The following is a 21,584-nucleotide window of genomic DNA, read 5'->3' on the forward strand; positions in this document are numbered from 1 at the left end:
GGCCACTACTTCACAGCTTTATTCAGGTCCCATACAATGGTTAGAAGGTATCTTTTAATTCCTTTTCTTTTTATGTATTCTTTCTTCTGCAGAGCAAAACGCAGGAATTCTGACAATGAACGAACATCTACCCTGCAAATCTATATTCAAACACTGAAACAGAGCATAAACACAAAAAACTCTGAACTTGAACAAACATATACGCTGCAAATCTCTATCAATACATTGATTTTTTAAGGGAAGGTGTTATATTTTGGGACCAGGATATATAGCGCCAAGACATTTTTACGACATGTCATTTTTTTCTAGAATAAACTACATCTCCTTTGTGAGCAAGGCCGATGCAAACTACAAAATACGAAACGGAGTTCTATTTCACATTAATGTCCCTCCACGGTTCTTCTTTGATTCTAACTTTGTCAAAATGTAGTTACACCAATATCAAGAAAAAAATGATGAGCATAACTCGTGCATCGTCCATACCATTCAGTTTTCTGAATTTTCCTTTTCAACTTTCTGCTTTTTGCTACGGAGATAAAGTTTAAGAGTAAAATGGAAGGAAGATGATTTTACGTTTTTTAGGTCGATTTTACATTTTTTTGTTTGTGTATTTTTCTTAACCGATGAAACGCGCGTACATTTTTAGATGGGTTATGGCCTCAACGTCACCATTGTAAAAATGGCTGATTGTGCACCTACCTGAACAAATAAATAATTTAAAAAAAAAATAGTCGCATGATTTGATCCGTAGCAACGCACGGGTTTTGTCCTAGTAAATATAATGGTTTATCACATGGAACACGCCCTGCTACTTTATATCACCCATGCCTCGGTACTATTTAATTATGGTTTTCTCTATATCTATGGAATTCCTTTTGATTCACGGCAGTTAAACTACTGGTACAGATACATCATATCAGTATGCTATAATCCGTTACTGATGCATCCCCGCCTTTTTCTTGATGGCATTTTCCAGTTCGTCACAGAACGCAGGACACACCTTGCTCATGGTTCGTTGGGTTCTCTGTTTCAACACAAAGTAGAAGCAAATATAAGTTATTTTGTGAAAATCCAAATCAACATTTTAAGATGCACATGCATTAGCGTTTAGTTAGGTTTGCCACATTTTTAGTGTGGTTATTGAAAATTTTAAATTAATTAGATGACACATAAAAATTGCCATATTGATTCAAATAAAATAGTTATCATGATATTTATTTTCCCCACCCAAACTATTTATCAACTCTTTTATGGGGAAGTACGCATGGAAGGGATAGGAGAAGGTTCCTTGCATTTCACCAAGTCGGCATGATTGTAATAATGATGTGAACGATAAACATGATGATTCTAGCGTGCACGCTAGCTTGCATGCATGTTTCAGCCATCCATTAACTGCTTTATGTTCTGTGCTGTCAAGTTATATCATGGTTCAAAAATTTGCGTCCAATTTAAACGTAATGAAACATAGTAAAATATTGCACACGGTTTGGTGTGAATGGTAGTATCTCATTTATCTATGAACAACTGATTATCTGTTTGTTGGAGTTAGACATTTTACATTCACTATGACGAAGAAAGAGTTGAAGGCTTAATCGAGCCATTTGCAACAATCACGGTGAGAGCTTGATTTGTATCTCTTCATGCTAGCATGCCCTCACTATCTTGATTATTTAAGTTGATATTACGCTTGATGATGTTTGCATTTTGTGGGATTTTCTAGTATACTTCTGTTTTTTTCTGGTTAACCATCACGGACATTTAAAATATAATAGATTTGGCGAAGGGTTTGCGGGAGCATGATGTAGGGGTAGGCCTTCAAGCCTGTATTATAATATCTCTGTGTTGCACCTTGTCAAGACCCATCCATTAATTTCACTAGCACGATGATGCTCCTTGAAGTTGGGGTTCGCAAGGAGGTGGGATAATACCAAGACGGGTCAATTCCTACATTATCTCAACACCCTACCTATAACTAGTTTGGTATGGACTAAGAAGACCTGGTAGAAATTGGAGGAAGAAGCAAACTAATCCACCCAAGTGTCATGTTTGCCATGTACACATGGAAACAAGAATGCCAAGAATCATGGAAGTCGTCCTCGATCTCCACCAAGCCAAGGGCATGATGATGGATCAACAAAAAATGTTGACATCCTTGTAGCTAGAACACTGGAAGCCCGCAAGATGGATCCCGGTCAACCTTTGCTTGCAATGATTTCTCAATTATGTACTATTGCTAGCACGTAAATGTAATCTTGCTCGAAACCCAACTCATACATTATAAAGAAGGACCGTGATAGCATGGATCATACCAGTAAACAGTCCATGCCTCATAGGACATGTGTGTTGCCTATGAGCTATCATGTTAATGGCATTCTCCTTCTTGAAGGGATATATTTAGTGCAAGTTGGGCCATATATATAATTTTTCATTTGTAAGGAGTATTGTCTGCGATTTTGGGCTAAAGCCCATGCCGCACCTTGTGATTGATTTGGGACTTTCTGTATTGCGTATAAATTCCTTACGACTCATCCACAAGATGTTTGAAACTGTACCATCCAACTCATCAATGAGATATTTCAAAAACTTACCAGCCACTATATATATACTTGTACTGTACGATCAGTGGCGGACCTATGTTCAAACAAAACTAGGCCATGACCTGCCCAGGTCAGCCCAAAACACAGAAGAGCGAGGACAAATATTGACCCCCCAAAAATGGTCTTCTTTGGGCTGGTCCGCCCAACAATTTTGATGTACTTCCACCATTGATATTTGCTGTGAACGGGGACGAGTGCGGGAAAGGTGTGTACCGAAGCTAAAAAAACAAATGATCTAATAGGTTATAGTGAATTACTTCATCCGCACTTCGCATCTAGCCAATGTTTTGATCCTTACATAAACATTGTTCTAATTTTATGGTGAATAGTATCCATTAATAGGCCCTGACACGATCCATTGTACCTATATTCTCTAATTCTACTTTTTTGGGGGATTCTCTAAATCTACTAGTGGAATGCATATGCATTATGTAGACAAAATCCCTATCATTTTATCTGGACCCGCCATTTTTTTTATAGATCGAGAGGGTTCGTGCGATATCTATTTTCAGAAAACAGCAAGTCACTACGGGAGAAACTCCATGTGCCGACGGCCAGCCCATGTGCCGACGGCCAAATGTCGGGGCCGTCGGCACAGAGGCCCTCGTCGACCGGCGACGGAGCTGACCGTCGGCGTACGTTCACCGTCGGCACACAGCTGTCTACACCGACGGTCACCGTCGGCGCAACCCGGACCGTCGGCACAGAAACTTGGCGCCCGAAGGTCACCGTCGGCACAGCCACGGCCGTCGGCAGACGAGCAGACAGGCGGGCCCAGCCGTTAGGCTGTCACGGCGCCGTCTATAGTGTGCCGACGGTAGCCTGGCCTGTGGCGGCCGTCGGCACGAGGACTGGCCCAGGTCCCGCCTTCTGTGCCGACGGTCACCCACGGCACAAAAAAGGCCGTCGGCACAGCAAATTGTGCACATTTTTTTGTTTTTCCATTTTTTTGGCACCAAAGAGATAATTATTAATCCCAATCATTTTTTTTGTTTATTTATTTCTCACTGCTATTTTGGCGAACCCCTTTGCGGGAAACCTATATATATGTATAAGGGCGGTATAGAACCCCTTCGCCAGAAATCGAACCTCGGAGGGGGTGAATGGCCCACACACGATACAAAATACTTAAGACCCACACACGATACAAAATACTTAAATAACTAGACTCACACACATACCAAAGCGCTTACAGAACTAGACCCACACACGAAGCGAAACAGTTAAAGAACTACACCCACACGAGAGGAAGCAAACACTTAAAGAAACTACACCCACACACATGAACCAAAACACTTAAAGAACTAGACCCACACACAAACCAAAGCATTTAAAGAACACTGGGTCGACACATGACCCGCTAGACACACGGACTCGACACACACATATTAATCAGAGAAGTCGAAATCTTCATCCTCGCTGGGGGTGTCCTCTGAAGCGGTGGTTGTGAGGTTCCACAACCACCGTTCATCATTCTCCCCCCATGTCGACGCCTCTCCTTTGGCGTACTCTGCTTCAACCTCGGCCTTCCTCTGCCGCTTTCCCGCCCTCCTCTCTCTCTCTCCGTACGTCTGCTTCTCCTTCCAGAATGCGCGCGTTGCCTCGACGTCTCCGGGATGGTCTGCGCCACCGTGCCATGAACTGCTCGTCCGCCTCGGTGGTATCAATCCGCCGCTGGCCAGCCACATGCCGCCGCGCTTCACCTGTGAGCGAAGTAGTGGCTCGATGAGAGACTACGAGCTTCCGTCAGAGACCTGACCTCCGGGAAGTTCATTTCGTGGCGCGGCCGGCCAAACCTCCAAGCCGCAACGTCGTATGCGCGGGCAGCAGCCTCCTTCGTGTAGAAGGTGCCGAGCCACACACGCGTACCACCGGCGGTGATTTCAGCCGCGAAATGTCCCGCAGGCCGCGAGCGACGCCGATGAAGCCCGTGTTGCTACGGCGACGAGGAGCCATCTCAGCGGCAGCTCAGCTCAGAGGATTTTGTGGTTCTATTGGATGAGAGAAGTGATGAAGGGAGAAATGTTGCTGGTGCTGTTAGTGGAGAAGCCATGGCTATATATAGGCCGACGAGGGGCTGAAATGGCGGGAAAACATGGCGGGAGAGAATGGGCGGGAAAGGGTGGGCGGGAAAAAAGGGCGGGAGAGAAGCAGCGGGAAAGGGTGGGCGGGAAAAAAGGGCGGGAGAGAAGGAGCGGGAAAGGGTGGGTGGGAAAAAAGGGCGGGAGAGAAACGGCGGGAAATGGGTGGGGGGCAAAAAAGGGCGGGAGAGATTACGCATGTATAGGGGGACCTCCCTCGGAGGTGAACCGGAGAGAACCTTGGGATCATAGGGGATGGTACTTGTTTCCACATGTACCTATGACCTAACCAAGCTCAAACGCAGGCATACGCCCACCGGGGGAACCCCGATGGGACGCAGTCAAAGGGGTAGACGGCGCGGTCAACAGAACTAGGGTTTCGTCAGAAATCGAGCATCGCACGTAGGGAATGGCCCCAAAAGTTGTGTGTGTCCACATGGCATGCACAAAAGTGATTTGAGATGGTTCTATATCCAATGCTACCCCCTCCGGGTGTGCCCGGCTTCTCGGACATGGGGTTCCTACACTTAGGCGGTCTGCGTGTATAGGGGGGAACTCCCTCGGAGGTGAACCGGAGAGAACCTTGGGATCATAGGGGATGGTACTTGTTTCCACATGTACCTATGACCTAACCAAGCTCAAACGCAGGCATACGCCCACCGGGGAACCCCGATGGGACGCGATCAAAGGGGTAGGCAGGCGCGGTCAACAGAACTAGGGTTTCGTCAGAAATCGAGCATCGCACCTAGGGAATGGCCCCAAAAGTTGTGTGTGTCCACATGGCATGCACAAAAGTGATTTGAGATGGTTCTATATCCAATGCTACCCCCTCCGGGTGTGCCCGGCTTCTCGGACATGGGGTTCCTACACTTAGGCGGTCTGCGTGTATAGGGGGAACTCCCTCGGAGGTGAACCGGAGAGAACCTTGGGATCATAGGGTATGGTACTTGTTTCCACATGTACCTATGACCTAACCAAGCTCAAACGCAGGCATACGCCACCGGGGAACCCCGATGGGACGCGATCAAAGGGTAGACGGCGCGGTCAACGGAACTAGGGTTTCGTCAGAAATCGAGCATCGGACCTAGGGAATGGCCCCAAAAGTTGTGTGTGTCCACATGGCATGCACAAAAGTGATTTGAGATGGTTCTATATCCAATGCTACCCCCTCCGGGTGTGCCGGCTTCTCGGACATGGGGTTCCTACACTTAGGCGGTCTGCGTGTATAGGGGGAACTCCCTCGGAGGTGAACCGGAGAGAACCTTGGGATCATAGGGGATGGTACTTGTTTCCACATGTACCTATGACCTAACCAAGCTCAAACGCAGGCATACGCCCACCGGGGAACCCCGATGGGACGCGATCAAAGGGGTAGGCAGGCGCGGTCAACGAACTAGGGTTTCGTCAGAAATCGAGCATCGCACCTAGGGAATGGCCCCAAAAGTTGTGTGTGTCCACATGGCATGCACAAAAGTGATTTGAGATGGTTCTATATCCAATGCTACCCCCTCCGGGTGTGCCGGCTTCTCGGACATGGGGTTCCTACACTTAGGCGGTCTGCGTGTATAGGGGGAACTCCCTCGGAGGTGAACCGGAGAGAACCTTGGGATCATAGGGTATGGTACTTGTTTCCACATGTACCTATGACCTAACCAAGCTCAAACGCAGGCATACGCCCAGAGGAACCCCGATGGGACGCGATCAAAGGGTAGACGGCGCGGTCAACGGAACTAGGGTTTCGTCGAAATCGAGCATCGCACCTAGGGAATGGCCCCAAAAGTTGTGTGTGTCCACATGGCATGCACAAAAGTGATTTGAGATGGTTCTATATCCAATGCTACCCCCTCACGGGTGTGCCGGCTTCTCGGACATGGGGTTCCTACACTTAGGCGGTCTGCGTGTATAGGGGGAACTCCCTCGGAGGTGAACCGGAGAGAACCTTGGGATCATAGGGTATGGTACTTGTTTCCACATGTACCTATGACCTAACCAAGCTCAAACGCAGGCATACGCCCACCGGGGAACCCCGATGGGACGCGATCAAAGGGGTAGACGGCGCGGTCAACGGAACTAGGGTTTCGTCGAAATCGAGCATCGCACCTAGGGAATGGCCCCAAAAGTTGTGTGTGTCCACATGGCATGCACAAAAGTGATTTGAGATGGTTCTATATCCAATGCTACCCCCTCGGGTGTGCCGGCTTCTCGGACATGGGGTTCCTACACTTAGGCGGTCTGCGTGTATAGGGGGAACTCCCTCGGAGGTGAACCGGAGAGAACCTTGGGATCATAGGGTATGGTACTTGTTTCCACATGTACCTATGACCTAACCAAGCTCAAACGCAGGCATACGCCCACCGGGGAACCCCGATGGGACGCGATCAAAGGGTAGACGGCGCGGTCAACGAGAACTAGGGTTTCGTCAGAAATCGAGCATCGCACCTAGGGAATGGCCCCAAAAGTTGTGTGTGTCCACATGGCATGCACAAAAGTGATTTGAGATGGTTCTATATCCAATGCTACCCCTCCGGGTGTGCCCGGCTTCTCGGACATGGGGTTCCTACACTTAGGCGGTCTGCGTGTATAGGGGGAACTCCCTCGGAGGTGAACCGGAGAGAACCTTGGGATCATAGGGTAAGGTACATGTGTCCACATGAACCGATGCCCTAACCAAGCTCAATCGCAGGCATACGCCCACCGGGGGAACCCCGATGGGACGGAGTCTTTGGGGTAGACGGCTCGGTCACCTGAACTAGGGTTTCGTCAGAAATCGAGCATCGCACCTAGGGAATGGCCCCAAAAGTTGTGTGTGTCCACATGGCATGCACAAAAGTGATTTGAGATGGTTCTATATCCAATGCTACCCCCTCGGGTGTGCCGGCTTCTCGGACATGGGGTTCCTACACTTAGGCGGTCTGCGTGTATAGGGGGAACTCCCTCGGAGGTGAACCGGAGAGAACCTTGGGATCATAGGGTATGGTACTTGTTTCCACATGTACCTATGACCTAACCAAGCTCAAACGCAGGCATACGCCCACCGGGGAACCCCGATGGGACGCGATCAAAGGGGTAGACGGCGCGGTCCAACGGAACTAGGGTTTCGTCAGAAATCGAGCATCGCACCTAGGGAATGGCCCCAAAAGTTGTGTGTGTCCACATGGCATGCACAAAAGTGATTTGAGATGGTTCTATATCCAATGCTACCCCCTCCGGGTGTGCCCGGCTTCTCGGACATGGGGTTCCTACACTTAGGCAGATTCTGCGTGTATAGGGGGGAACTCCCTCGGAGGTGAACCGGAGAGAACCTTGGGATCATAGGGTATGGTACTTGTTTCCACATGTACCTATGACCTAACCAAGCTCAAACGCAGGCATACGCCCACCGGGGGAACCCCGATGGGACGCGATCAAAGGGTAGACGGCGCGGTCAACGGAACTAGGGTTTCGTCGTAAATCGAGCATCGGACCTAGGGAATGGCCCCAAAAGTTGTGTGTGTCCACATGGCATGCACAAAAGTGATTTGAGATGGTTCTATATCCAATGCTACCCCCTCGGGTGTGCCGGCTTCTCGGACATGGGGTTCCTACACTTAGGCGGTCTGCGTGTATAGGGGGAACTCCCTCGGAGGTGAACCGGAGAGAACCTTGGGATCATAGGGTATGGTACTTGTTTCCACATGTACCTATGACCTAACCAAGCTCAAACGCAGGCATACGCCCACCGGGGAACCCCGATGGGACGCGATCAAAGGGGTAGACGGCGCGGTCAACAGAACTAGGGTTTCGTCAGAAATCGAGCATCGGACCTAGGGAATGGCCCCAAAAGTTGTGTGTGTCCACATGGCATGCACAAAAGTGATTTGAGAGGGTGATATATCCAATGCAACCCCCTCCGGGTGTGCCGGCTTCTCGGACATGGGGTTCCTACACTTAGGCGGTCTGCGTGTATAGGGGGAACTCCCTCGGAGGTGAACCGGAGAGAACCTTGGGATCATAGGGTATGGTACTTGTTTCCACATGTACCTATGACCTAACCAAGCTCAAACGCAGGCATACGCCCACCGGGGGAACCCCGATGGGACGCAGTCAAAGGGGTAGACGGCGCGGTCAACAGAACTAGGGTTTCGTCAGAAATCGAGCATCGCACCTAGGGAATGGCCCCAAAATTTGTGTGTGTCCACATGGCATGTAAAAAGTGATTTGAGATGGTTCTATATCCAATGCTACCCCCTCCGGGTGTGCCCGGCTTCTCGGAGATGGGGTTCCTACACTTAGGCAGATTCTGCATGTATAGGGGGGAACTCCCTCGGAGGTGAACCGGAGAGAACCTTGGGATCATAGGGGATGGTACTTGTTTCCACATGTACCTATGACCTAACCAAGCTCAAACGTAGGCATACGCCCACCGGGGACCCCGATGGGATGCGATCAAAGGGGTAGACGGCGCGGTCAACAGAACTAGGGTTTCGTCAGCAAATCGAGCATCGGACCTAGGGAATGGCCCCAAAAGTTGTGTGTGTCCACCTGGCACGCCCAAAAGCGATTTGAGATGGTTCTATATCCAAGGCTACCCCCTGAGGGTGTGCGGGCTTCTCGGAGATGGGGTTCCTACACTTAGGCAGATTCTGCATGTATAGGGGGGAACTCCCTCGGAGGTGAACCGGAGAGAACCTTGGGATCATAGGGGATGGTACTTGTTTCCACATGTACCTATGACCTAACCAAGCTCAAACGTAGGCATACGCCCACCGGGGGAACCCGATGGGATGCGATCAAAGGGGTAGACGACGCGGTCCAACGAACTAGGGTTTCGTCGGGAAATCGAGCATCGGACCTAGGGAATGGCCCCAACAGTGGTCTGTGTCAACATGGCATGCACAAAAGTGATTTGAGATGGTTCTATATCCAATGCTACCCCCTCCGGGTGTGCCGGCTTCTCGGAGATGGGGTTCCTACACTTAGGCGGTCTGCATGTATAGGGGGAACTCCTCGGAGGTGAACCGGAGAGAACCTTGGGATCATAGGGGATGGTACTTGTTTCCACATGTACCTATGACCTAACCAAGCTCAAACGTAGGCATACGCCCACCGGGGGACCCCAGATGGGATGCGATCAAAGGGGTAGACGACGCGGTCCAACGGAACTAGGGTTTCGTCGAAATCGAGCATCGGACCTAGGGAATGGCCCCAAAAGTTGTGTGTGTCCACATGGCATGCACAAAAGTGATTTGAGATGGTTCTATATCCAATGCTACCCCCTCCGGGTGTGCCGGCTTCTCGGAGATGGGGTTCCTACACTTAGGCGGTCTGCATGTATAGGGGGAACTCCCTCGGAGGTGAACCGGAGAGAACCTTGGGATCATAGGGGATGGTACTTGTTTCCACATGTACCTATGACCTAACCAAGCTCAAACGTAGGCATACGCCCACCGGGGACCCCGATGGGATGCGATCAAAGGGGTAGACGACGCGGTCCAACGGAGACTAGGGTTTCGTCAGAAATCGAGCATCGGACCTAGGGAATGGCCCCAAAAGTTGTGTGTGTCCACATGGCATGCACAAAAGTGATTTGAGATGGTTCTATATCCAATGCTACCCCCTCCGGGTGTGCCGGCTTCTCGGAGATGGGGTTCCTACACTTAGGCGGTCTGCATGTATAGGGGGGAACTCCCTCGGAGGTGAACCGGAGAGAACCTTGGGATCATAGGGGATGGTACTTGTTTCCACATGTACCTATGACCTAACCAAGCTCAAACGTAGGCATACGCCCACCGGGGGACCCCCGATGGGATGCGATCAAAGGGGTAGACGGCGCGGTCAACAGAACTAGGGTTTCGTCAGAAATCGAGCATCGGACCTAGGGAATGGCCCCAAAATTTGTGTGTGTCCACATGGCATGCACATGTACCTATGACCTAACCGTCGACACACTTTGAGGATGGACAAAGGAGGTCTAACTAGAAGACAACAAACATGCATAGATAGGAGTCCGCAACCATTTTTACATTAGAAAGTGTGTTAGTCGGGGTTGAACTTGAGACCTCCCGACTCTTATATTATATTGAATTAATGCACTAGCTAATAATTCAAACGGTTAGAAAGGACTAGGCTATATATTTTAGCGGGCGATAAATGAGCATGGATGAGCACCGAGGAGAAGAACATGTGCGGTGTAGCCGTAAATCCTAAACCTTGGTATTCTTGGCTTGAAGTTTTGATAAAAAAAACATGTATATACATATATGGATGCATACACACATCTATAATACAAATAGAAAAAGAGTCTAAAAAAAAAAAAAAAAAAAAAAAAAAGGTGTGCCGACGGTGACCGTCGGCCTCAAGCTAACCGTCGACACGAGAACCCCACTTAAGTGGGGTCGACGCGAGCCGCCTGCCTCATCCCCAAACACGCCCTTCCCCCGCGCCCACGCCTCCCCCGCGCGCGCCGCCGCCGCCCTGCCCCAGCGCCGCCGCCGTCCTCCCGCCGCCTGCGCCCGCGCCACGCCCTGCCCGCGCCGCCGCCGCCACTGCCGCCGCCTGCCGCCCGCACCACGCCCTCCCCGGCCCGCGCCCACGCCCTGCCCCGCGCCGCCGCCGTCCTCCCGACCCGCCGCCCTGCAGCGCCGCCGCCGTCCTCCGGCCGCCGCCACGCCTGCCCCGCGCGCCGCGCCGCCCTGCCGCCGCCACGCCGCCGCGCCACGCCCTCACCCGGCCCGCGCCCACGCCCTGCCGCGCCGCCCCGCCGTCCTCCCGACCCGCCGCCCTGCCCAGCCGCCGCCGCCGTCCTCCGGCCGCCGCCGCCTGCCCCCGCGCCGTCCCGCCGCAGCCATCCACCGCGCCGTCCCGCAGCCCTGCCCCACTGCCCCCGGTAAGTTTCTTTTTCCGCTTTTTAGTTTTTGCAATTAGGTAGGTAATTGTAATTGTAATGTAATGTAAATTTGCAAATTAAAATTGAAATGAAGTAAACAATTTGCAAATTGAAATTGAAATTGAATTGAAATTGAAATTGAAATTGAAATTGAAAATAGAATTCTAATTGTAAATTTTCAAATTGAAATAGAATTTGCAAATTGAAATTGAAATTGAAATGAAGTAAAGAATTTGGAAATTGAAATTGAAATTGTAATGTAAATTGAAATGAAAATGAAGGAATAGAAATGGAAATTGAAATTTGCATTGACAAATTTTTATTATTTTAACTAGGTACCGTAGTGAGCACCCCGCGTGACGACCCGGATCTTGCGGCGCATCTCTACGACCGTCGACATCGCCGGTTGTTCGACTACTTCCTCTACAGCCGAGGGTGAGCTGAATTGCCGACTCCCCTTCGCATTTTTTATGTCATTAGATTTAATTTATCCGTCAAGTCGCGTAACCTAGGTGTCAATTCCCGTCGCATAGCGTTACGCGGATAAATATGCATTAGTGGTCAGCATATTTTGAACCGTAACGCTTGTGGCATTTACGGGACAGTCGCCGGACCCGTAGTTGGGTACGTTTTCCATGTTCTGCTCGGGTGCGAGACAGGATTTCGTCGAGCGCCTCCACTGTTGTTCTCCGGATGCACATCCTCTCGGCTTTTTGCCGAGACGTGTATCGGGAGAGCAGCGAGGAGGTCTTGCCGAAATTCTGTCTCGCACCAGCGTGGAGAACGTGCCCAACTACGGGTCGAGAGCTGCTAGGAGCCCACCTAGTAGAGATGTAGGTTGATGCACGCGTTTCGCCGGTAGAAAAATAAAAATATGATGCATTCAATTTCATGCTACTATTTGTTGTTTGTCACGCAATAAAGCGGGATGGCTGATAATGAGTGGATGTACGGTGGCCGTGTTAGTTCGACTCAAGTGACGAGATGAATGGAAATGGAAGACCGATTTGTTAGTGAAGGAGTTAGCTCGTGGTTCGAAGGGGATTGTTCGTCCCCGTTGCCCTTGCAATGTCTGCCGGGAGGCGTCATCCTAAGGATATTCTAGAGATGACTAAACACCTTTGGTGGAATGGGTATATGCGTGACTACGACCCCCCGGTCGACTTTTCTCGGCACGAACGTGATAGAGGTGAGGTGATGCGGCACCGCATCGATGGCAATGAGAACGATGCCATCTTACACTTGCTAGATCATCTTCGGGATGCTGACATGCCGAGTTACCATGGGACGAACAGTCGAACCGGAGGAACCGCACGAACCGGAGGGACCGCCACAACCGGAGGAACTTCCGGAGGAGGAACCTGAGCCAACCGCGATGGCCATCATTGATATTATTGCCTCAGCTATGAGGCCTCTATAACCGGGTGCAAAAATGTCTCAACTTGATGGCATCACGCGATTGCTAGCCGACAAGTGCATGTTTGAGAGTACTCGAGCATCCTTTGAAAAGACTCACGAGCACAGTAGGTAACATGTTGCACGAAGGTCATTGCTTGCCCAAGACCATGTACGAAACGAAGAAAATCTTGAAAGCATTGAAAATGGATTATGTAACATATGATGTCTGTCCAAAACTTTGCCTTTTGTTTTGGAAAGACTATGCGGATGACAAATCTTGTGCCAAGTGTGGTCACTCTAGGTATCATGAGGTAGATGTAGGCAATGGTCGAAGAGGCGGACAAAGGTAGCCATAAAGATTCTTCGTTATCTCCCATTCATCAAAAGAATCCAGCGGCTTTACATGTTCGAGGAGACGCCAAGCAGATGACATGGCATAAGACCGGGATAAGATTGCAAGACGAGAAGAAACGGGTACCCATGGTACATCCATCGATGGTCAATCATGGAAGCGCTTCGATCAAAAGCACCCAAATGAGGCAAGTGAGGCTCGGAATGTTAGAATTGCGATAGCAACCGATGGATTCAACCCATATGGTATGTCGACTGCCGCGTACAGCTGCTGGCCCGTGTTTGTTATTCCGCTCAATCTCCCTCCCGGAGTCGTAATGCAAAGGAAGAACATATTCTTGTCGATGATCCTTCCAGGGCCTGAATATCCAGGGAAGAAATTGAGTGTCTTAATGCAACCACTTGTGGATGATTTGCACCACTCGTGGCATCACGGTACATTGACATACGACCGAGCATCAAAGAGAAACTTCATCATGAAAGTTTGGTTCCACTATTCGATGCATGACCTACCGGGTACGCCCTATTCTGTGGGCATAGTACAGCTGGTAAGTTTCCATGCCAGTGTGCGAGCACGAACTAGAATTCAGGCACCTAAAAGCTGGACACAAATATGTTGCCTTTGACAAACACCGCAAGTTCCTCAGTCCAGGGGCATCGGTTCAGATCGACAAGAAAAACTTCACGAAAGGCGTAGTTGTGCTTGAACATAAAGAAATACCAAAGTTCAATGGTGCAGCTGTTGATGCTTGAGCTACGTGCTCTCCACCTAGTAAGGAACCCGGCCACCAATTTGAGGGATATGGTAAAACGCACAAGCTGGACTCACATAGCGGGCATATGAGCTCGAGTATTACAAGGACCTTGAACTTCCCCATAATATCGATATGATGCACACCGAAAAGAATTGTGGGGAGGCATTCCTTAACACCTCTTGCAACATACCGGGCAAGTCAAGGGATAATGTTTCAGCTAGAGTCGATATTGAGGAGATATGTGACGGGGTGGCTCTACACATGCAGCCTCACGAGGGCAATCGAAAAGGTTGGTTAAAGCCGCATGCCAAGTCTTGTCTTGATAGCGCCGACAAGAAGGAGGCATTTACGTGGCTCAAATATGACGTGATGTTCCACGATGGTTATTGTTCGAATATGAGTAAGGGAGTCAATCTTGCTACGGGAAAAATAAACGGGCTCAAGAGTCACGACTATCATATATGGATTGAGCGGCTGATGCCGGTGATGCTTCGAGGGTATCTCCCGATCATGTGCAGCGAGTGCTTGCGGAGGTGAGCCATTTTTCCGCACGGTCTGTGCTAAGCAGATATGTACCGAGGTGATTGAGAAGCTGCAGCAGCAAGTGCCGGACATGCTATGCAAGTTAGAGATGATATTCCCCCCAGGCTTCTTCACTCCGATGTTACATCTCATCGTGCATCTCGCCAACGAGGCACTCTTGGGGGACCGGTGCGATATCGTTGGCAGTTTTGTATTGAGAGGGAGTTCAAATATATTCGGTACAAATGTGGAAACAAAAATAAGATTGAAGCATGCATAGCTGAGGCAACTCTCCTCCATGAGATGGCAGACGCCACGACAATGTACTATGCCAATGATGTGCCCACTAAGCATAACCCGGTCGCTCGGTACAATTCCGATGAGCCCAACCGTGACCCAAAGCTCTTGCTCTTCAAATATCCCGGTGGCAAGGCCGGTGCCTCAAAAGTGGAGAACATTTCGCCAGAAGAGAAGGATTGCATAATGCTTTACGTGCTTATGAACATGGAGGAAGTGGTCGATTTCATGAGGTAAAATGATGAACCAAATACTTTGCAACCGATAACTTGGTTTTGGTCTAATACGTATTTTCTCCTTTCAGCCAATTCCATGATGAAATGTGGTCGGGAAGAAATGGTCCCACTCCCACGCAGTGGTACACTCTTACGAAAGAGGGTGCCCCGCCCTTAAATAAAAGCTTCGTGAACTGGTTCCATGAAAAAGTAATTTCTCAAATGTTCCTCTTACTTTGCAATCCGTGACTTGTCTTATTACACGTAACTAATGCACAAAATAATCTGAACTGAACTTGTAGGGAGCTGATCCCAACGTTGAGATGACGAGATGAGTTGAGATGCGTTTCCCGGGGTTTTAACCGTAGAGTCCATACGCATGAGAAGTATGATGTAAATGGGTATCGCTTCCATACGGAGTTTCACCGAAGAACCGGCCTAATGCAAAAACAATAAATACTGGGGTCTACACCACGGAGCCGATGATCTTGATTACTATGGAAGGTTACAAAAGGTATACGAGTTGACGTTCAACAACGCAAACATAGAACTCAAGCTCTTTGTGTTCAAATGCCACTGGTTTGACCCACACGGTGGAATGAGAAGCACCCCTTCCATTGGTTTAGTTGAAGTTAGGCCTACAACCACCTACAAGCGGATCCGACGTCTATGTTGTGGCTCACCAAACCAAGCAAGTTTATTATTTGTCCTACCCATGTCGAATGAGGAACTCATGGGCTGGGAAGTCGTGTTCAGGTATCGCCACATGGTAAGCTACCCATCCCCTCAGAGGACGATTACAACAACATTGACCCGGTAACATATGAGGGAATTTTCTATCAAGAGGAAGAAGCAGTTCGGGGCTCTTCAAATAGACATAGGTCTTCGGGATCTCCACAACGATGTACAAATGCGTGGTGAGACCGTGGTGGACCTGAAGGACATAGCTATGCTCACCAAGCGCCATGCGAGCAAAGACAACATTGTCGAGACTCAACCGGAACCCAATGCCGACCATGAATACTCATATGATACTGATTTTGATAGTGAGGCTGAGAACCCAATGCCTAGAGATGAGAGTGGTGATGAATGGTGAGGGTCTTTTATGCTTAGTACCTACATTATCATTATGCTTAATACATACATTTGTCATTATGCTTAGTACCTACATTATCATTATGCTTAATACATACATTTGTCATTATGCTTAATACCTACATTTTTCATTATGCTTAGTACCTATATTTGTCATTATGCTTATTAATTTTCAACATGCTTATTAATTATTTTCTCTTTTTCTTATGCAGGTAATTGCCCAATATGAGCGGACGGAAGGCATCATCGAGCTCCTTGCTTGATCGGATGCATCGGCGGAAGCCGGGGCCGGGTGCTTCCGGACGGAGTGCAAGACCCATTATTCCCACCCGGCGTTACGAAGACGCAGACGGAGGACGGGGAGGACGAGGGGAGGACGAGGCTGGAGGACGAGGGGGAGGACGAGCTGGAGGACGAGGGGAGGACGAGCTGGAGGACGAGGGGGAATGCACGGCTCCTTCTAGCTGACATTCCCTGCGCACGGCTCGGTGGCTTCACGATCGGCGGACGAGGAGGAGGACACTAGGGAGGAGGAGGAGGACACTAGGGAGGAGGAGGAGGAGTCTAGGGACGAGGAGGCTTCGACGGAGATGGCTCCGAAGAAGTTGCGGATTCGTGGGGAAGCGCGGGTTCCCGATGAGAGTAAGGAACCTGCTACGGAGGATGAGAAGTGGCTCCTTGTCCCGGGACGGATAGAGTAAGTAGTAAGGTGATTTCATTTTCGTTATGACACTTAGCATTTTCTAATGTTTGATAATTGTGCAGGAATTTCACATACACGGGGAAGAATGTCCGCGTGCCGGGGAGTACGATTGGAGCTGCTATTAGGAAATGCGGCCGGGGATGTACACTCCGATCCTTGGGGGCGAGTCCAAGCTAGCCTACACTTGGGAAGACTATGAGATAGCGCCTTACCCTGGCTTTGCTTCCGCCGCCGACGCCGTGATCAAGAAGTTTTGGGTACGTAATGCATACTCTTTGGGTTTCGTTCATATGTAGTTGATAACCCCACCGTGATAACTCATGCCTCTCACACTTTCTGTTATGCTTGATTGCAGCGCAATTATAGGGTGGCGGCGAGCATAAGGATAGGGCGGACGTGGTGCTCCGTAACATGTGTCGGAAGTTGACACGGCAGCGGTGGTACAACCAGAGGATCACGTGCATCGGCCACTTCTATGCTTTGAGCGGGCGTCGGTACACAAAGCCCGAGATTGTGCAGGGACTCGCCCCGGCTATGACGATAGATGAGTTCATGTCGGTAAGTAATTGTCAATGCGATTCTATGTACCGCGGCTAACTTGCAACTATATTGTTTGTTCTTCAAATGAGTTTTGATTTTGCAGGTTGTACCACATTGGGCTGATAATAATAAGAGGGCCGCCTTCATGGAGTTGGTCAAGAATTGGGTCGGCGAAAACCCCGATTTCAAGGCCGTGAGCGACCGGAACAAGGCCAACCGTGGTTCTCAGGGAACACACCTTTGCGGGGAGCAGCAGCACCGATCGCTATCGGGAGCGTACAGTACATATAAAAATGGAACAAGCTGCATTTTTTGATTTTCGATGATATGCATAACATTTGTTTTGTGATGCGGGGAAGAAGCTCGGGAGGGAACTTGGTGAGATGGAAGCGTGGACGCACATGAAGCTGGTGACGCCCGGTCCGAACGAGCCTCGGCCCGCGCCTGAGATGTACTACGGCAAGGCCAAAGAGAACAAGGAAAGATCTTTGCGAGGAGTACGCCAAGCTCCATCCAGAGGTGGAGGACCCTATGACCGAGCCGGTCGACGAGGTGGCGATGATCTTTGGCGGGGTCCGGCCAGCCGCATGGACGTCTGCCTGCCTTGCTTTGGGGGTTTCAAGCCTCGGAGGAACTTCCACGCAGATCAAGGCTACCCTCCCCTCCGGCAGCTACGCTACCTCCTCGCGGACTACATGCCGTTCTCGGGTAGAGGTTGATGTAAGTCATCCACACTTTCATCCTCTGTTTTGACTCTTGTTCCTGAATGGCTATGTTGATGAGACGCATTATTTCTGAAATTGTAGACTCAGCTCGAGGAGGCCTATGCGGTAGCTTACGAGGAGTATCTCGAGAAGGTTAAGGAGCATGACCTTGTGAAAGATGCCTATGTCCGGTGGACGAGCAACCGAGATGGCGGTAAGTTTCAATCTCTATGGTTGCAAAACATCATAAGTCCCCATGTTTGAATCTGAGCTATATCTCCCGTTTCTAGCAGAATTTCACTCGGTTAATGATGACTGGAGTGCGAGAGGAACCACTCCAGAGCCACCTCATCCGGGGCCGGCGCCGGTGTTCCCGTCCAAGGAGGAGTTCTATATCATGTACAAGCGTCGGCGTCGGTTGACCCGGTAAGTTGCTAACTTGGCTAAGTTGCTAACTTGGTGTGACATGGCTAAGTTGCTAACTCCCTCCAACATGTAGGGATTGGGAGAATCCGGGAACGACACTCCTTGTGGTACGCCGATGCACCCCGGTCGCCATTCTCCTGGTGCTTACGCGAACCTCGGCATTTTTCTGGTTCCGGTGGCTCTCGTCGTGGTTCTACCTCCCCGAGCACCGTCGAGATACAGCGGCCTCACTTCACCCACTCGGAGCTAGATCGTACGTAGCTAGATCGTCACTCGGGTGGTGCACCACCATAGTTTCTACATTGTACTAGCACATGATGACACGCTCCATCTTTGTAGTGGATCCGGTGTATGTACCATGGTCTTGTATGCTATATTTGTGCTATTTGTGAGATTTGATGCTATATTTGTGAGATTTGGTGCTATACGGTGATATCTGTGTGCTATATGGTGATATATATGTTACTGCATATTCAATCCTATAATACGTGCATTTTCTGCGATTTTACGAGCAAACGAGGCCAAATTTGGAAAAAATCATAAAAAACGGGACCGGGGTGTGCCGACGGTGTCACCGTCGGCACAGGCCCGTAGCTGTGCCAAATGGCAGGTCTGTGCCGACGGTGACACCGTCGGCACAGTCAGGCCCAGCGCGCGTTTTTTTCCAGTTCAAATCAGCACGATTTCCCGCCGGTTCTGGGAAAAAAAAAAATGAAACTGTGCCGACGGTGAAACCGTCGGCACAAGGGGGCACGTTGACGGCAGCGGCGTGACGGCGAGATGAGTGTGCCGACGATGGGCAGGCCGACGGCCACCGTCCAGCCGTCGGCGTACGCCTGTGCCGACGGTGTCGTGGTACGCCGACGGTGCCCGCGCGAACCCCGACGCCATCTGTGCCGACGCCGGTACGCCGACGGTGACCGTCGGCAGAGACGGTGCCGACGGTGAGCTTACCTGTGCCGACGGTGCGGGGCCGTCGGCCCACGGCGTCTTCCCCGTAGTGAGTAGTATTTGCTAAGAACAAGTAAACATAGGTGGCAGCGTCAAGTGAAAATGACAGATGTGTACCTGAAGATGGAGGCTATAGAACGTCTTGTTCTGAAACGCGGAGGTGGACGAGCTGACAACGCGAAGCCCTTCGTTCTCCAGCACTTTGATGCACTTGGACATGGGCAGAGCTCCGGCCGTGTTGCTCAGCAGGCTGACCTGGACCATGACGTCCGTTTCGTCGATGCAGGTGGCGGAGACGATCGGGGCCGCGTTCTCCCTGATGCTGAGAACTCCCGGCTTGCAGTTCGCCCGGGTCAGCTGTTCCTTCTTCTTTTCCAGACCATCCACCTGCTTCTGCAGCTCCGGAATGTACTTGAGCGCCTTCGTCACCGTGATCGGAATGCTCAGCTTCTTCTGCAAATCGAAGATGCATCGGTCGATCAGAGGTTTGCAGGTGAATTAAATGATCGATCGGGACGTATCAATTTGATTTGAGAATTTTGTAGAACGCACGGTGTGATCGGTGTCCGGGAGGAGGGAGCGGAGGGAAGAGTAGAGCCCGTTGAGCTGTTTGCGGCGGTCGCGCTCGTACGCGTTGTGGCTGATCTTGCGGTGTGAGCCTGGGCCATCGCCGCCGGCGGAGCCGTAGCCGCCCGAGGAGGTGCCAGCGTTGGTTGCTGTCAGGGCCACCGGGATGCCGTCGAGGTCGAGGTCGAGTTCCGGCCATTGCTGGTGGCCACCCGCGCCGGTGAAGATGTCCGCCTCAAGCGAGGAGATGCTGCTGGCGAAAGGGTCGTTGAAGAGCTGGGGCTGGTGCCCCATTGCCGGCCGGAAGCTCGAAGGTTGATTAGGGATTGATGGCGCGCTGATGAGAGAAAGATAGAGGGAACATAGCTAGCTAATGTAGGAAATTGACGGCATTATTTTTTGTTAGACGCTAGCTAGAGCCGAGAGATAACCTACCCTGCCTGCTACTAGTAGGAGAAGACCCTTCCTAATGGAGTTTTTAAGAGCTGTGATTAGCGTTCTAACTACTCCCAAACTATTTTTCGTCTGGAGTCAGCTTGAGCCAATTCCGGACCTGTGACCTTCCATTTATATAGGTGCAGGTGATGAGGGGGTGTCAGTGTCACATACTAGCTACTACGACTTTTCCAGATAGTAGGGACGTGTCTAATTAAGTCTCCAGGGTAACAACAAATACAATGACTTTTTAAGTTTTTTCTACTTCATACACTAACAGACTAGTCATAGTGGGGAGTAACATAGGATAGTGTTATGTATATGACACTAGTCGATGTTATTACCTTCACAGTGCATAGTAACTTAGATGTAGCATCATCTATGTTAGATGTTTACATGGTTGATTTTTGCTGCTACTTTGAATGATCCATGAGATGTGAAACTGATACTACTGAACCTTGTAATAATATAATATAAAGGGTGTGCATCTCTGCGATGCAGAGGCTGAAGCTATGCTCCCATTTCGGAAAAAAATTAATTAGCTTGTAGAGTTATTGTACCTTGAAAGTTGTAATGTTATGGTAATATAGTTGGCAATGCATGTAGTTTCATGTTACTACCTTAGTTACTCTCACTATGAGTAGTCTAAAATTGATTTTACTTGATTTGTTTTATTGCATTTCTAGTGTTTTAAGAGTAGATGTAAATCAATAAGGGTTTTCTTGAATTGTAGGAGTTTGAAAAAATAAGGATAGAAATGAAGAGAGATAGAGAAGAAGTGTACCAGGTACTCGGACTTGCAAAAATTGAGGTTTGAGACCAAGTTAATTAGGATAATATTGATTCATACCAAATGTGAGTTCAAATATTTATTCCAAATCCCACTCGTGACAGACATCAGATAAATATTTTTTTATGAGCTAGTCTCTTTGATTCACATGAATCCAAAACCACACGAATACAAAAAAAAGGTGATTGCAATATCCAGTATACTTGAGTCATATTGGGTTGTGTTTGCACCAAACTTTGGTTGATCAAACCGTAGTAAAAACATAATATATTTAGGGGATTTGAGTTGCTGA

The 21,584-nt window shown here is 49.7% G+C and overlaps 1 protein-coding gene across 1 annotated transcript; it reads right to left on the reverse strand.

The window, feature by feature from the left end:
- Nucleotides 1–248: 248 nt before the first annotated feature.
- Nucleotides 249–20,611, reverse strand: LOC127323173 (protein IRON-RELATED TRANSCRIPTION FACTOR 2). The gene is made up of 3 exons (XM_071828701.1): nucleotides 20,053–20,611; nucleotides 19,618–19,953; nucleotides 249–1,024 (listed from the first exon to the last, which is right to left on the reverse strand). Exons 1-3 carry the CDS (start codon nucleotides 20,359–20,361, stop codon nucleotides 935–937), a joined length of 735 nt encoding a protein of 244 aa, XP_071684802.1. The 5' UTR covers nucleotides 20,362–20,611; the 3' UTR covers nucleotides 249–934.
- Nucleotides 20,612–21,584: the final 973 nt, after the last annotated feature.

Source organism: Lolium perenne, chromosome 3 (assembly GCF_019359855.2).
Source record: "Lolium perenne isolate Kyuss_39 chromosome 3, Kyuss_2.0, whole genome shotgun sequence".
NCBI classification, from domain to species: Eukaryota; Viridiplantae; Streptophyta; class Magnoliopsida; order Poales; family Poaceae; genus Lolium; species Lolium perenne.

Coding starts and splice junctions, on each gene's coding strand:
- LOC127323173 (XM_071828701.1), bottom strand. CDS start 20,361: ATGGGGCACCAGCCCCAGCTCTTCAACGACCCTTTCGCCAGCAGCATC. Junction 19,954..20,052: donor TCCCGGACACCGATCACACC/GTGCGTTCTACA, acceptor TTCGATTTGCAG/AAGAAGCTGAGCATTCCGAT. Junction 1,025..19,617: donor TCTATAGCCTCCATCTTCAG/GTACACATCTGT, acceptor GTGTTGAAACAG/AGAACCCAACGAACCATGAG.